Raw genomic sequence first — 13,879 nt, 5'->3', positions numbered from 1 at the left:
ATGCAGGTAACCCTCAAAGAAGTTGTAAATACAAATCCCAGACTGCTTCTATAAATTGAAAAGACCTTTGTTGAGTCACAGGCATAAAAATGGGGCATTGGCACTAAATTGAAGGAATATGGTCTTTATGACATATGTATGGAAGGGCCTTCTAGAGTGGTCATGAGGATCAGTCTTAACATCTAGTTGGTTTTCTATTTCATTGGTAGCATCTTCTTTATTGTAATCCATCCAAACAACTATTTACACAGAATGTTCGAATCTGAAACTCCAGAGGCACTGTAGATTTTCATCAGAAATAAACCAGCTTGTTTCTGTAAGGTAATTTAGTAATAGCTGTAGGTGGTCAATATAATCCAAAGAAAAATGAAATCAGGAATCAAACTGGGGGGCGCCCGGGTGGCTCAGTCGGTCTAAGTGCCCGACTTCGGCTTAGGTCATGATCTCACATTTTTGAGTTCAAGCCCCACGTCAGGCCCTGTGCTGACAGCTCAGACCCTGGAGCCTGCTTCAGATTCTGTGTCTCCCTCTCTCTGTCTGCCCCTCCCCTGCTCACTCTGTCTGTCTCTCTCTCAAAAATAAACATTAAAAAAAACTTTTTAATTAAAAAAAAATCAAACTGAAAACAGAAATCATTAAGTGCTCTATGTTAAAGTTCCACTAATTATTTTACACATTTTGTGAAAACCTTGCGTTATCAATAAAAAACAGCCATTCTATCCTCATATCTTAACATAGATGTGATGAAAATGATAGGACATAAAATTCTATTAGTTCCCTTAATGTACTCAAAATTATTTTTATTCATGATTTGTACTACTGACGGCAAGTAGGTGGGAAGTTAATTAAGAGTGGTGGTGGGAACAAAATGCCTGAACCAAACCAGATTGTTTTCTTTAATGTGGCTTGAGGGACGACACTGCTTCCATAAGAAAATAAAAAATAAGGAGAGAACGGGGAGGGGAGAAGAGAGGGCACTCTCATAAGTAATGCTACAGGTCACAGACCTTCTTAAAATTTTTAAAATAAAAAAAGTATTGCTATCAACAAGGATATTTCATTTTTCTTCCTTTCTCTAGTTTTTTTTTTACACATTATTTTTTTTGAAAAAAATCTAGAGTAACTCAACATCTCAAATTATCAATGAATTTATCAAGAACTTTGTCATGTTAAGTTCTCATTGCTAGTAAAATGTTGGTACTGGGTTGGGAACAATGTTTATAACAAATCTCCACAGTTTACTGGTCAGAAGCGGCATCTCTATGTAACCGTCATTTCTCTTACATGAATATAATCTTACCTAATTATTTTAGAGTTCTAGTCTCTCGCTTTGTTTCTGCTAGCTCCGAGTATTTTTCTTCTTTAAATGGGAAAAAAATTAACTTTTAAATTCTGAAAATTCAATGGTTATTATATTATTTACCAAAGGGAGAGGGGTGGAGTAGGGTGCGAGGGTTAATTAAAAAACAAACTAACTAAAATTACAACATATACAGAAACTTATTTCCAAAATGAAGGGAAAAAAGGGGGAAGGGCAAAGTAGCAATACCAACCAGTCACAAAGCCCAAGTTGGAACAAGAAAGAGCAAATAACTTTGGTTCCTAAAGCCCAATCTGCAGAGGATACACTTAGAAAGGAAATTAAATTGTAAGGTTGTATAGTCAATGGGATTCTTTTTCTGTCTCAATGATTTAGTTATAAATATAGATTATTAGTCTCTCTATTATACATGTAACAAATGCCAAACAACTCACTACCATGAAATTTCTAAAATTGACTTTCACATTATTAAAAAAGGTAAAAATCACATATTTTTCTTCCCTTCCTTCAGTTCAAATTATGAACTGAAATACTACATGTAATAATAGCTGGCCCTAACTTCTATACAAAGCTAAACGATTTTGAGCTCCTTTGCCAATATAAGGAACTACATAATTTTATTACATTTGCCTCAAATTTAGGCTTGAGAAAAATTTCTCAAAGCAACTCAAAAAGAGCATGTCAAGGGGAAAAAAGGCTATGGAGAGAAAAGACTAGCAGATGAAACAAATACTCTTGAAAAACTCGAATCTGCCATTCAAGTATTGAAAATACCCCCCCCCCCCCCCAAAAGGGACAATGAATGGGATCCATTACAGTGAAATCAGCAAAATTAAATGCAAATCTCAAGCATGATAAATGGCCCTGATGGGCTGTCTGCTGAAAGATGGCTAGTGATTCAGTCCATAATTCCTTTTGGACCCTATAAAGAAGGGATTCAATGGAAAGTTTTCATTCCGTTTTGTAATTTTCTCTTGGTTGTCTTCAGGAAGCAGTAGTTTGCTTTTTCCTCCATGTTATACAGACCATTTCTTTAAGCCCCAAAGAGTAATAATTTTCATATATTAAAAGATTTCTTTTAGAAAATGGAAGAAAGAATACGAGGCCACGGCAATGATGCTAACGGTTACTCTTCATTGCTTCTTTAGCTGCCATGATCAGTGGCGTCAAGCTGGACAATGGTTTGGCCAGTTTCAGGAAGGGATGCTGCCAGAAAGAGGGGGAAAGATGCATGAATGTCACTAGTTTAGAAGCTAAAAATTTCCTTTCAATTAAACCCCAAAGACTATTTTATGGATTAAAATTTATTTAACAAACACATATTTCAGTATGTGTATAAAGTCAACATAATCAATATATCACTTTTATAGTTGAAATCAGTCTTTTTAGTCTATTTAATATTATAAAAGCTCACCTAAATGACCCAGATACCCACACCAGCAATGGACTTGTCTGACAACTGACAACATGCAAAAACTCATATACCTAATTTTAGTGTTATAGCTATTTTATTCCTAGCAGATACAATCCTAAACTGCAGCAGCTACAATGTTGCTGGTGATAAATGAAGAGCAAAATGGTAATTATTAACCCTATGTAAACTTTCTGTTGTTTACTCAAAAAAGTCAACTTTATCCAAAAATAGTATTATTTCCAAATTCACCTGTAACAATTCTTTGGCCGAACCCCTTTTCTCCACATCCATTTCTAAACAACGGTTTAAGAAATCCCGAAATATTGGGGAAAGTTTCTCTGGATTCTGAAGTTCTGGGGTTCCATTAGTTGCTATCAGGTACAAGGCCTAAAAACAGAAGAACATTTTTGACATACTTAAGGTAGCGCAACAAAGTGAGACACCACTTTTTAAAAGTTTATGGATCTTTTGCTTAAATTTTTTTTTAAAGATTTATTTATTGGGGTGCCTGGGTGGCTCAGGCAGTTGAGCGTCTGACTCTTGATTTTGGTTCAGGTCATAATTTCAGGGTTCGTGAATTCGAGCCCCATGTAGGGCTGGCTCTGTGTTGACAGCTGGGACCCTGCTAGGAATTCTGTTTTCTCTCTCTCTCTCTCTGACCCTCCCCTGTGTGGTCTCTTGGGGAGGGGGTGGGGGGAAGACAATCACCAGAAACACTAAATTAAGGTTTAGTATTATTTCTGCCTATTTGTTTCATATATTCTCCCTTAGCTTTTATTATTTTTAAATGTCTATTTATTTATTTTGACAGAGCACACACGGGGAGCAGCAGAGAGAGAAAGAGAGATAATCCCATGCAGGCTCCACACCCTGTGCAGAGTCTGACAAGGTGCTCGATCTCATATGAGACGCTAAACCAATTGAGCCACTCAGGCGCCCCTTCCCTTTATTTTTAGATGTTGTATTCTCATTTCTTTTTCACATTTTTTTAAAAAGTTTATTTATTTTTGAGAGACAGAGCACAAGTGGGGGAGGGGAAGAGAGAGAATGAGACACAGAATCCAAAGCAGGCTCCAGACTCTGGGCTGGCACAGAGCCCGATGTGGGGCTTGAACTCACGAACTGTGAGATCATGACCTGAGCCGAAGTTGGATGCTTAAGTGACTGAGCCACTCCAGTGTCCCTCCTAATTTCTTTTTCAAAAATTAGCTTCATCTTTTTGGAGAGGGGTTATACTAAATGTAATACATATTGATAAAAGAACTATAATACATAAGGGTAGAAAGAAAAATGAGCACAATTCCAATATCAACATATAGCATCCATTTACCTTTCTCAAGCTTTTTTTTCTCAAGTCACATCAGATTTCAAAACAGGATTTCTTGAAACTTTGTTTCAGTTTATTATTTATTTATTTATTTATTATTTTTACTTATTTTTTAAAATTTACATCCAAGTTAGTTAGCATATAGTGCAACAATGATTTCAGGAGTAGATTCCTTAATACCCCTTACCCGTTTAGCCCATCCCCTCTCCCAAACCCCTCCAGTAATCCTGTTTGTTCTCCATATTTAAGAGTCTCTTATATTTTGTCCCCCTCCCTGTTTTTATATTATTTTTACTTCCCTTATGTTCACCGGTTTTGTATCTTAAAGTCCTCATATGAATGAAGTCATATGATATTGTCTTTCTCTAATTTCTCTTAGCATAATACCCTCTAGTTCCATCCACACAGTTGCAAATGGCAAGATTTTATTCTTTTTGATTGCTGAGTAATACTCCATTGTACGTACACACACACACACACACACACACACACACACCCCTCATCTTCTTTATCCATTCATCCATCGATGGACATTTGGGCTCTTTCCATACTTTGGCTATTGTTGATAGTGCTGCTATAAACATGGGGGTGCATGTGCCCCTTTGAAACAGTCTACCTGTATCCCTTGGATAAATACCTAGTAGTGCAATTGCTGGGTCATAGGGTAGTTCTATTTTGAATTTTCTGAGGAACCTCCATACTGTTCCAGAGTGGCTGCACCAATTGCATTCCCACGAACAGTGCAAAAGAGATCCTCTTTCTCTACATCCTTGCCAACATCTGTTTTTGCCTGAGTTGTTTATGTTAGCCATTCTGACAGGGGTGAGGCGATAATCTCATTGTGGTTTTGATTTGTATTTCCCTGATGATGAGTGATGTTGAGCATCTTTTCATGTGTCAGTTGGCCATCTGGATGTCTTCTTTGGAGAAGTGTCTGTTCGTGTCTTTTGCCCATTTCTTCACTGGATTATTTGTTGTTTGCATGTTGAGTTTGATAGATTTTGGATACTAACCCTTTATCTGATATGTCATTTGCAAATATCTTCTCCCATTTGGTAGGTTGTCTTTCAGTTTTGCTGATTGTTTCCTTCACTGTGCAGAAGCTTATTTTGATGAGGTTGCAACAGTTCATTTTCGCTTTTGTTCCCCTTGCGTCCGGAGACATGTTGAGTAAGAAGTTGCTGAGGCCAAGGTCAAAGAGGCTTTTGTCTGCTTTCTCCTCGAGGATTTTGATGGCTTCCTGTCTTACATTTAAGTCTTTCATCCATTTTGAGTTTATTTTTGTGTCTGGTGTAAGAAAGTGGTCCAGGTTCATTCTTCAGCATGTCGCTGTCCTGTTTTCCCAGCACCACTTGCTGAAGAGACTGTCTTTTATTCCATTGGATATTCTTTCCTTTGTCAAAGATTAGTTGGCCACACGTTTGTGGGTCCATTCTATTCTATTCCATTGATCTGAGTGTCTGTTTTTGTTCCAGTACCATACTGTCTTGATGATTACAGCTTTGTAATGTAGAGGTTGAAGTCTGAAAACTTTTTTTTTAAACCAGCTGTATCTATAAAGCTATTGAAACAGGCAGAATATAGACGATTTTTAGGGCAGTGAAAATACTATGTTGGTGATGGACATATGTTACTATTTCATTATACATCTGTCCAAGCCCATAAAATTGCACACCAAGTGTGCACCCTAATGTTATGGACTCTGGGTGATAACGAGGTGCTAATGTAGGTTCATGGATTGTGGAATGTACCCTCTGGTGAGGGATGTTGATAATGGGGATGGTTCCTTACATTAATACAATCAATTAATTACATCAATCACTCAACAAAGTAATTAATTAATTACATTAATACACTTGTTACAAGTGAAGAACCACTACTGATATATTTTCACTAAATGAAAGTCTATGACTTACACTGGGGTCCACTCTTTGCGGTGCATAGTTGTATGGATTTTGACAAATGCACATGGTCATGTTTCTGACATTATAGTATCCTACAGAAAAATTTCACTGTCCTAATAATCTCTTGTGCTCCACCCATTCTTCTTCCCCATCCCATCTCTGCAAACACCTGGCAACCACTGATCTTTTTAACTCTATAGATGAAATCATGTCTTCTAAAGTGGTTGTATCATTTTCAATTTCCACCAGCAACAAAAGAAAGTTACTGCTCCACATTCTCATCAGCATTTGGTATCATCATTAAAAAAAAAAAAAATTTAAGGCCATTCTAATAGGTATATATATTTGTGTTGTTTTAATTTTGCAGTTCCCTAATAAACAAGATGTTGAACATCTTATTAAATGCTTATTTGCCAACTGTGTATCTTCTTTAGCTGTCTGTGGAGATGTTTTGTCCATTTTTGCATTAGGTTGTTTATTTTCTCATTGTTGAAGTTTGAAGAGTTCTTTATATATTTTGGACAACATCTGATCATCTAATGGGTGTTCTGGAAATTATTTCTCCCAGCGAGTGACTTATCTTTTCATTCTCTTAATAGTGTTTTTGTCAGAAAGGATGATTCTAACTTTAATCAAGTCCAATTTATTCTTTTATGGATCATGCTTTTTGATGTTTTATCTAAAAACACTGCCAAACCCAAGGTCACCTAAATTTTTTCCTGAATTATTTCACGTTTCTGCTGTATCACCAAAATGCCATAAAAAAGGATACTGACACTCAAAAAATCAGGACATGAGTGTGCCCATTTCTTTGCCACCTGAGCTCACTTCTCTTTATGTGATAAAATTTTCATTTACAAATGCCATGCTAAGAAATTACTTGAGATAGCAATTCAAGTGAAGATCCTCAGACTGCTAAGCCCCATACTCCATCAGAAGGGGTTAAGAGGGAAGCCCATAAAAACAAGCACTCCTGTCAAGTATGCCTTCTCTCCAAACGCTTAACAGCCATTTTTCTACCTTGAAATAACTCTTATTACCCTCTGTATCTGCATTTATGCTAGTGATTACAAGGAGACCGGGACTGCTTGTTCCCGCAGCTTCTGTACTCTCATGCCCACTTGGCTCTGCATGCTCCCCTTTCCACCTTCACTTCTTCATCCACCACTGCCCCTCCGTTTATGAACCGTTCTCCCCTGATGAACTGCCTCATCCACAGTGCTCTCTAGGAGTAGGCCAGTCCCTCTTAGCCCTTTGTACCACTGTACCTAGAGAAGGAGTGTCCTGGTGGTTCCTCATTGCCAGAGATATCTACCTCCCTCTTCTGGAAGTCCCAGGCTTTCAAACTCACATCTACTTTACTTTGTTTCAAGTATCTACCAAACACTGTTATCATCTCTAACACTGCTCATAATTCAGAGCGATTTCAGTAGCTACAGAGATGCCAGTAACAGTTCCTTGACCTCCTCTTCTCCCATGCTTTTGTGCTTTGGCCTCCCTTGGTCACACAAGCTCATGGTCACAGCCTGTGCCTCATCAGTACCCATGACTGCAACTCTGAAATCACTATTGCTGTCCACCTCCTACCTTCTGCATTGTGAACACCCCCAACACCGCGATCCTTTGACTCCACTAAACTTAAATAAATCCCATTGATCTCCAGTTGTTCATCATTCCTTCCATATAATCACTTTGACCCTCTTGCACTTCATAGCAATCACTTTGCTACATATCCAACTTTGCCTGCTCTTTGCTTGTACCTCCACAGCTAAGGACAGCAGAAGAAATAGATCCCTGTGGACTGGCATCATTAACCTCATAGAGGCCCTTAGTGCTTCCAGCATTCGTACTATAGATTTCCCTATTTCACCCCTCCTCCCACCCTAGTTTCTGTCTCAGGACACTCATTATACATTACATCGTGTTGTCATGTCTCTGTGGGCTCCTCTTGGCAGTGAAAATTTCTCAGACTTTCCTTTGCTTTTGATGACCTTGACAGTTTGGAGTATTGGTCAGGTTTAATTTCACAGAATGCCTTCTACTGGAATTTGATGTTTTCTTCATGATTAGAATGAGAATATGTGCTTTGGGAAGCAACATCACAGTTAGAGTGCCACTTTCTATCTAGAGTGGCACATACTATCAACATAATTTATGCCTGTTGATGTTGACCTTTTCAGCTGGCTAAGGCAGTGCCTGTCAGGTTTTTCTACTGCAAAGTTACTGTTTTCCTCTCTTTTCTTACTGTGCTCTTATCACTATGTGCAGTCTATACTTAAGGAGTACGGAGTTATGCTCCATTGCCCTTAGGGTGGAACATCCACACGAATTATTTGAAAATTTTCTGCATAAGAGTTGTCTCTCCTGCCGATTTATTTATTCAATTACTTACTTATACCAGCAAGGACACATAAATATTATCTTATACTTTGGATTATTATCCCCTACAACTTTATTTTGTTCAAATTGTTGCATCTTTGGCCACTGGAGCTCTTTTCATTGGCACCTTACCCCTTTGACAAACCGATCCATGTGGAGTCTTCTCTTTAACTCAGAATTATTTATAATTCTGTTTTATCTCCTTAGTTGAATTTTATTAGGTGTAATTCTTTCAGTATTTTAGGGTTTGCTTAAGAGGTAAGGGGCATACATCTTTCAATTTCACAATCATCACAATATTACACCAGACTATGACAATCTTATGGTTTTCCTCCTCAGCCTTATGCTTTTGTTGTCATTTTACCTGTACACATGTTTTTTTTCTTCCCCTTCCCATTATTATTTTGATGTAAACAGTTTTAACATTTATTTACTTACTTAAATGTTTTATATTTGAGAGACAGTGTGTGAGTGAGGGAGGAGCAGAGAAAGATGGAGACAGAATCTGAAGCTCCAGGCTTTGAGCTGTCAGCACAGAGCCTGATGCAGGGCTCGAACTCACAAACGAACCTCAAGATCATGACCTGAGCTGAAGTCAGATGCTTAACCAACTAGCCACCCAGGTGCCCCAAGAGTTTTATCTTTTAAAGATATTTACATAAGAAAAAAAAATTGGATTTATTTACTCACAGTTACTATTTCTAATACTCATTTCTTTGTGTGGAGTCATATTACCATTTTCTTTCTGCTTGAAAGATTTCTTCTACTATTTCTTGTAGTGTAGATCTGCTGGTGATAAATTCTTTCAGTGTCTATGTTTGAGAAAAATCCTTATTTTGCCTTAATTTTAAAAAGATATTCATTGGCTGCAGAATTCCTGATTGTCTGATTTTTCCCCAAAACTTATTTCACATACATTAGAACACTTAAAGTTATCTCACAGCTCACTATTGCTATTTCATTTCTTAAAAAAATTTATTTCTATTTTGGATAGCTTTTTATTACTTGGTCTATGATTATCATTAATCATTTTTTCTGCAATGTATCACTTGCTATTAATTCAATCTCAAACTATAAACCTTCGAACTACACTGTAGTTTCTATCTATAACTTCAATTTGGGTTTTGAAAAAATATTCTTTTAAAATGCTTCTGCTCTTAAAAACTGCTTTAATGCTTTTATGTACTCTTTTATCTCTGTCAGTTCTGGTCTGTTGCAATGGATTGATTTTTCTCATTATGGGTTGTACCTTCCTGCTCTTCTGCCTCTCTGATGAACTTTGACTGGATATTTAAGCATTTGTTGGGTGCTGGATATTTCTGTATTCCTATAAATATTCGAGTTTTGCTCTGCAACGCAGTTACTTGGGAACAAGATCTCTTTGGGTCTTGTTTTTAAGATTTGTTAGGTGGGACCATAGCAGCATTTAGTCTAGGGGTAATTACTTCCCATCACTGATGCAGGACTCTTTTGAGTCTTCCATTCCATATCCTGTGAATTACAAGGTTTTCCACTGTGGCTGACAAAAGCAGGAACCATTCCCAGCCTCTGTGTGAGCACCAAGCAACTGTTTACTCCAATCTTACCAGATGGGTCCCCTGACCTTGGGTAGACTCTTCACAAAGATGCACCAATCTCTACTGAATGCTCAAAGGGGACTTCACGGATCTCCAGAATCTTCTATGAAGCTTTCTCTTCTCCCATTCTCTGTCTTGTAAACTCCAGCTGCCTTATCCTCCCCAGACTCTCAGTGAGACCACTGTGCTCCACCTGGGCCCTTCCTCCCTGTACATGGCCTAGAAATTCTCTTAAGACATTAAGCTGGAGGCAGTCACAGGGCTCACCTCAAGCCTTTTCCACTTTTGGAGATCACTGTTCTTCACTGTTTGATGTCCAGGGTCTTGCAAACCATTGTTTCATATATTCTCATTTTTTTGTTGTTGTTCCTTTTGGCAAGGGTGGTTAATCTGGTACCTGTTATTCCATGTTGACAGGAGAAGTTCCTGCTTGCCAAGTTTCCATCAATTACATTCACATTGCCAACTTGAATGATCAAGTCTTAGTCTTCATCTTACTTGACGTAACTATAGTTTCTGATAAGCTGATGCCTCCCCCACTTTTTGTGTGAAGATTCAAGGGCATGTGTTTATTTTGGTTTTATGTACCTCTCCAGCCATTCCTTGCTGGTCTGCCACATCAACTGTTAACTATGGAACAAATGCCTCAGGATGCAAGCTGAAAATTTTCTATTGTCTGTCTATGCCCACTTGACCTGGTGATCTTATCTAGCTGCATAGCTTTAGTATATGTGCTACCGAAGCGAGCACTCTAGCTGCATAGCTTTAAATAATTTCTATAGCTAAGTCTCAATTTTACACCTCTGGCCTAATCTTAGACTGGCATACCCAACAGCCTATTCAACATATCCACTTGGATGTCTTAATAGAACATATCTAAAATATGCTAAAATGTTACCTCCTGATCTCCCACCTGCCACCCCACATGCCACTCTACCTGTAGTCTTCCCCATTTCAGTTAAGGTGAACTTGAATTTCACCATTCCAGTTGTTTAGGCCAAATTTTTGGGTCATATCACTGCTGAAGCTGCCGTCCCCCCGCCAGCCATAGGCTCTCCTTTCCAAATACATCCAGAATCCAATTACTTTTCCCCACCTCTACTGATACCATTCTGGTCTAGTATACCATCATGTCTTGCCTGGATTATTGCAATAGCCTTCTAACTGGTCTTCTTGTGTCTATCTTTACCTCACTTGAAAATCTTTTTTCAATAAAGTAGCCAGAGTGATCTTGTTAAGATGTCAGTAAGACCATTTCACATCTCTGCTCAAAACTCTACAATGGTTTGGCTGTCTTACTTATGAAGAAGCCAGGATTCTTTTTTTTTTAATGTTTATTTGAGGGAGTGCATGCACACATGCACAAGTCAGAGAGGGACAGAGAGAGAGGGAGAGAGAATTCCAAGAAGGTTGTCAGTGCAGAGTCCAACACACGAGGCTCAGACTTATGAACCATGAGGTTATGACTTGAGCCAAAATCAAGAGTTGGACACTCAATTGACTGATCCACCCAAATGCCACCAAAATTCTTATAAAAGCCTAATAAAGCACTATACAGTCTGGTCCCATTTCTTCACCTATCTTTTTTCTCCTACTGTGTGCTCCCTGCACACTAGCTATGGAGGAATCTTAAATGGTCTTTGAATATACCACGAATGCTTCGGCTTCACAGCCTTTGCATGTACTGTTCTTTCTGACTAGAATGTTCTTCCCTTAGGTACCTCCTATGTTTCTTATCTCCTGTGTTCAAATGTCACCTCAGTGAAGCCCTCTCAAGCACTCTTGTGAAATCAAACAATCCTGAATCCCTCCTACCAGTCAGGGCACTTAGACTGTATCATTTAATATATTACATACTATTCTTACTTATTTTATTGTTTCTCTCTACCTTCTATGAAGGCAGGAATTTTTGTCGGTAGACAGCACCTTGTATAGTGCCTACCGCAGAGCAGGTACTTGAATCAATATTTGTTAAACAAATTAATGAAATTAGAGGATTTAAAAAATTGTTCCAAAGTGTTCTAAAATTAATCACTTCTATTAAAGTACTGTAATTGCTTGCTTGAACTGGAATCGTTGCAAAAGCATTCAGGAAAAAAGAACGTCAAAATCCAAAGCCACCCAGACAGGGCCCCTCCTACAAATACCCATTACCTTGGCCTCTGGAGTCCATTTTATAACAAGTCCAACTTATTTGGAAAAAAATTAGAAAAGAACAATTTCTGGCAATAAGCCTATACTCATATGGTAACTTAAAAACTTTAAAAATTGCTTCATTGAGATACAATCCACATACTATAAAAATCACCCTTATTTTCTTTTTAATGTTTAGTTTTGAGAGAGACAGACAGACAGACAGACAGAGTGCAAGCGGGGGGGGGGAGGGGTAGACAGAGAGGGAGACACTGAATCTAAAGCAGACTCCAGGCTCTGAGGGGTCAGCACAGAGTCCTACATAGGGCTCGAACCCAGGGACTATGAGATCGACCTGAGCCAAAGTCAGATCCTTAACCGACTGAACCACCCAGGTGCCTCAAAAATCAGTCTTTTAAAGTGTACAATTCATGGGGCACCTGGGTGGCTCAGTCAGTTAAGGATTCTGGATTTTTGGTTATGTCACGATTCCAGGGTCATGGATGGGATCAAGCCCTGAGTCGGGCTCTGTGCTGGCTATGGAGCCTGCTTAAGATTCTCTCTCTCCTCCCTCTGCCCCATCTCTGTGTGCATGCGCTCGTGGCTCTCGCTCACTCCCTCTCAAAAAAAAATTTTTTTTTAAATGGCTTTAAACAGAAACACACAAAAAGCAAGGTTATGTATTGATCTGTTGATAGAAATGTGACCAAAGGCTTGCAAGAACCCAACCCTGTATCTCCCCTAAAAACAGTTCAGAATTTGTTAATTCAGTGTTTGCGGCTTTGCAAAACCTGAATAACAAAAATCGATGGCAAATGGAACCCTACAATATATGACATTTTGTGTATGACTTTCATTTAGCAAAATGCTTTCATGTTTAATGTTGCGTATACCTGTACTTCACCACTTTTATTATGACTAAATAATATTCCATTGTAGTGGGATACCACTTTTGTTCATTCATTCATCAGGTGATAGGCATATGGGTTTTTCCTACCTTTTGACTATTATGAATAATGCTGCTATGAACATTTGTGTACAAGATTTTATGTGGATAAAACCTTTTTTTTTTTAAAAAGTATTTTTATTTTGAGAGAGAAGGAGAGGGAATGCGTGTGGGTAAGTTGGGGAGGGGCAAAGAGGAAGAGAGAGAATTCCAAGCAGGCTCCATCCACTCTGTCAGTCTGGAGTCCTAAATCCAACTTGGGGCTCAATTTCACTAACTGTGAAATCATGGCCTGAGCTAAAATCAAGAGTCAGATGCTTAACTGACTGAGCCACCCAGGTGCCTTTTAATTGTCTTGGGTATGTAACTAGCAGTGGAATTACTAGGTTATATGATAACTCAACATTAACTTTTAGAGGAGCTGTCAAATTGTTTTCCAAGTGCTGCACCATTTTACAGTTCCACTAGCAACGTATCAGGGTTCCAATTTCTTCACATTCTCACGAACACTTATTGTCCATCTTTTTGATTATAATCATTCTTTAAAAAAATTTTTTTTTAATGTTTATTTATTTTTGAGAGAGAGAGAAACAGAGCATGAGCAGGGGAGGGACAGAGAGGGAGGGAGACGCAGGATCTGAAGCAGGATCCAGACTCTGAGCTGTGAGCACAGAGCGCAATGTGGGGCCTGAACCCACAAACCATGAGTTCATGACCTGAGCCGAAGTTGGGTGCCTGACTGACTGAGCTACCCAGGGGCCCTGATTATAGTCATTCTGGAAGGTGTGAAGTGGTATCTTGTTTGGGTTTTGATTTGCCTTTCTTTCTTTCTTTCTTTCTTTCTTTCTTTCTTTCTTTCTTTCTTTCTTTCTTTCTTT

The 13,879-nt window shown here is 38.5% G+C and overlaps 1 protein-coding gene across 1 annotated transcript in view; it reads right to left on the bottom strand.

Moving 5' to 3' along the window:
• Positions 1-783: 783 nt before the first annotated feature.
• Positions 784-13,879, bottom strand: part of PAK2 (p21 (RAC1) activated kinase 2) — a 94,254-nt gene continuing 81,158 nt past the window's right edge. Inside the window, exons 14-15 of the mRNA XM_040484863.1 lie at positions 2,985-3,122; positions 784-2,527 (exon numbers count right to left, since the gene is read on the bottom strand). Of these exons, the coding sequence (XP_040340797.1) occupies positions 2,441-2,527; positions 2,985-3,122 (225 nt within the window). The 3' untranslated portion in view covers positions 784-2,440. The remainder of the gene's footprint in view (positions 2,528-2,984; positions 3,123-13,879) is intronic.

Source organism: Herpailurus yagouaroundi, unplaced genomic scaffold (genome assembly GCF_014898765.1).
Source record: "Herpailurus yagouaroundi ecotype Mexico unplaced genomic scaffold, PumYag 162, whole genome shotgun sequence".
Taxonomy (NCBI): domain Eukaryota; kingdom Metazoa; phylum Chordata; class Mammalia; order Carnivora; family Felidae; genus Herpailurus; species Herpailurus yagouaroundi.
Note: the sequence above shows the minus strand (reverse complement) of the source record. Positions and strands in the feature narration are given on the sequence as shown.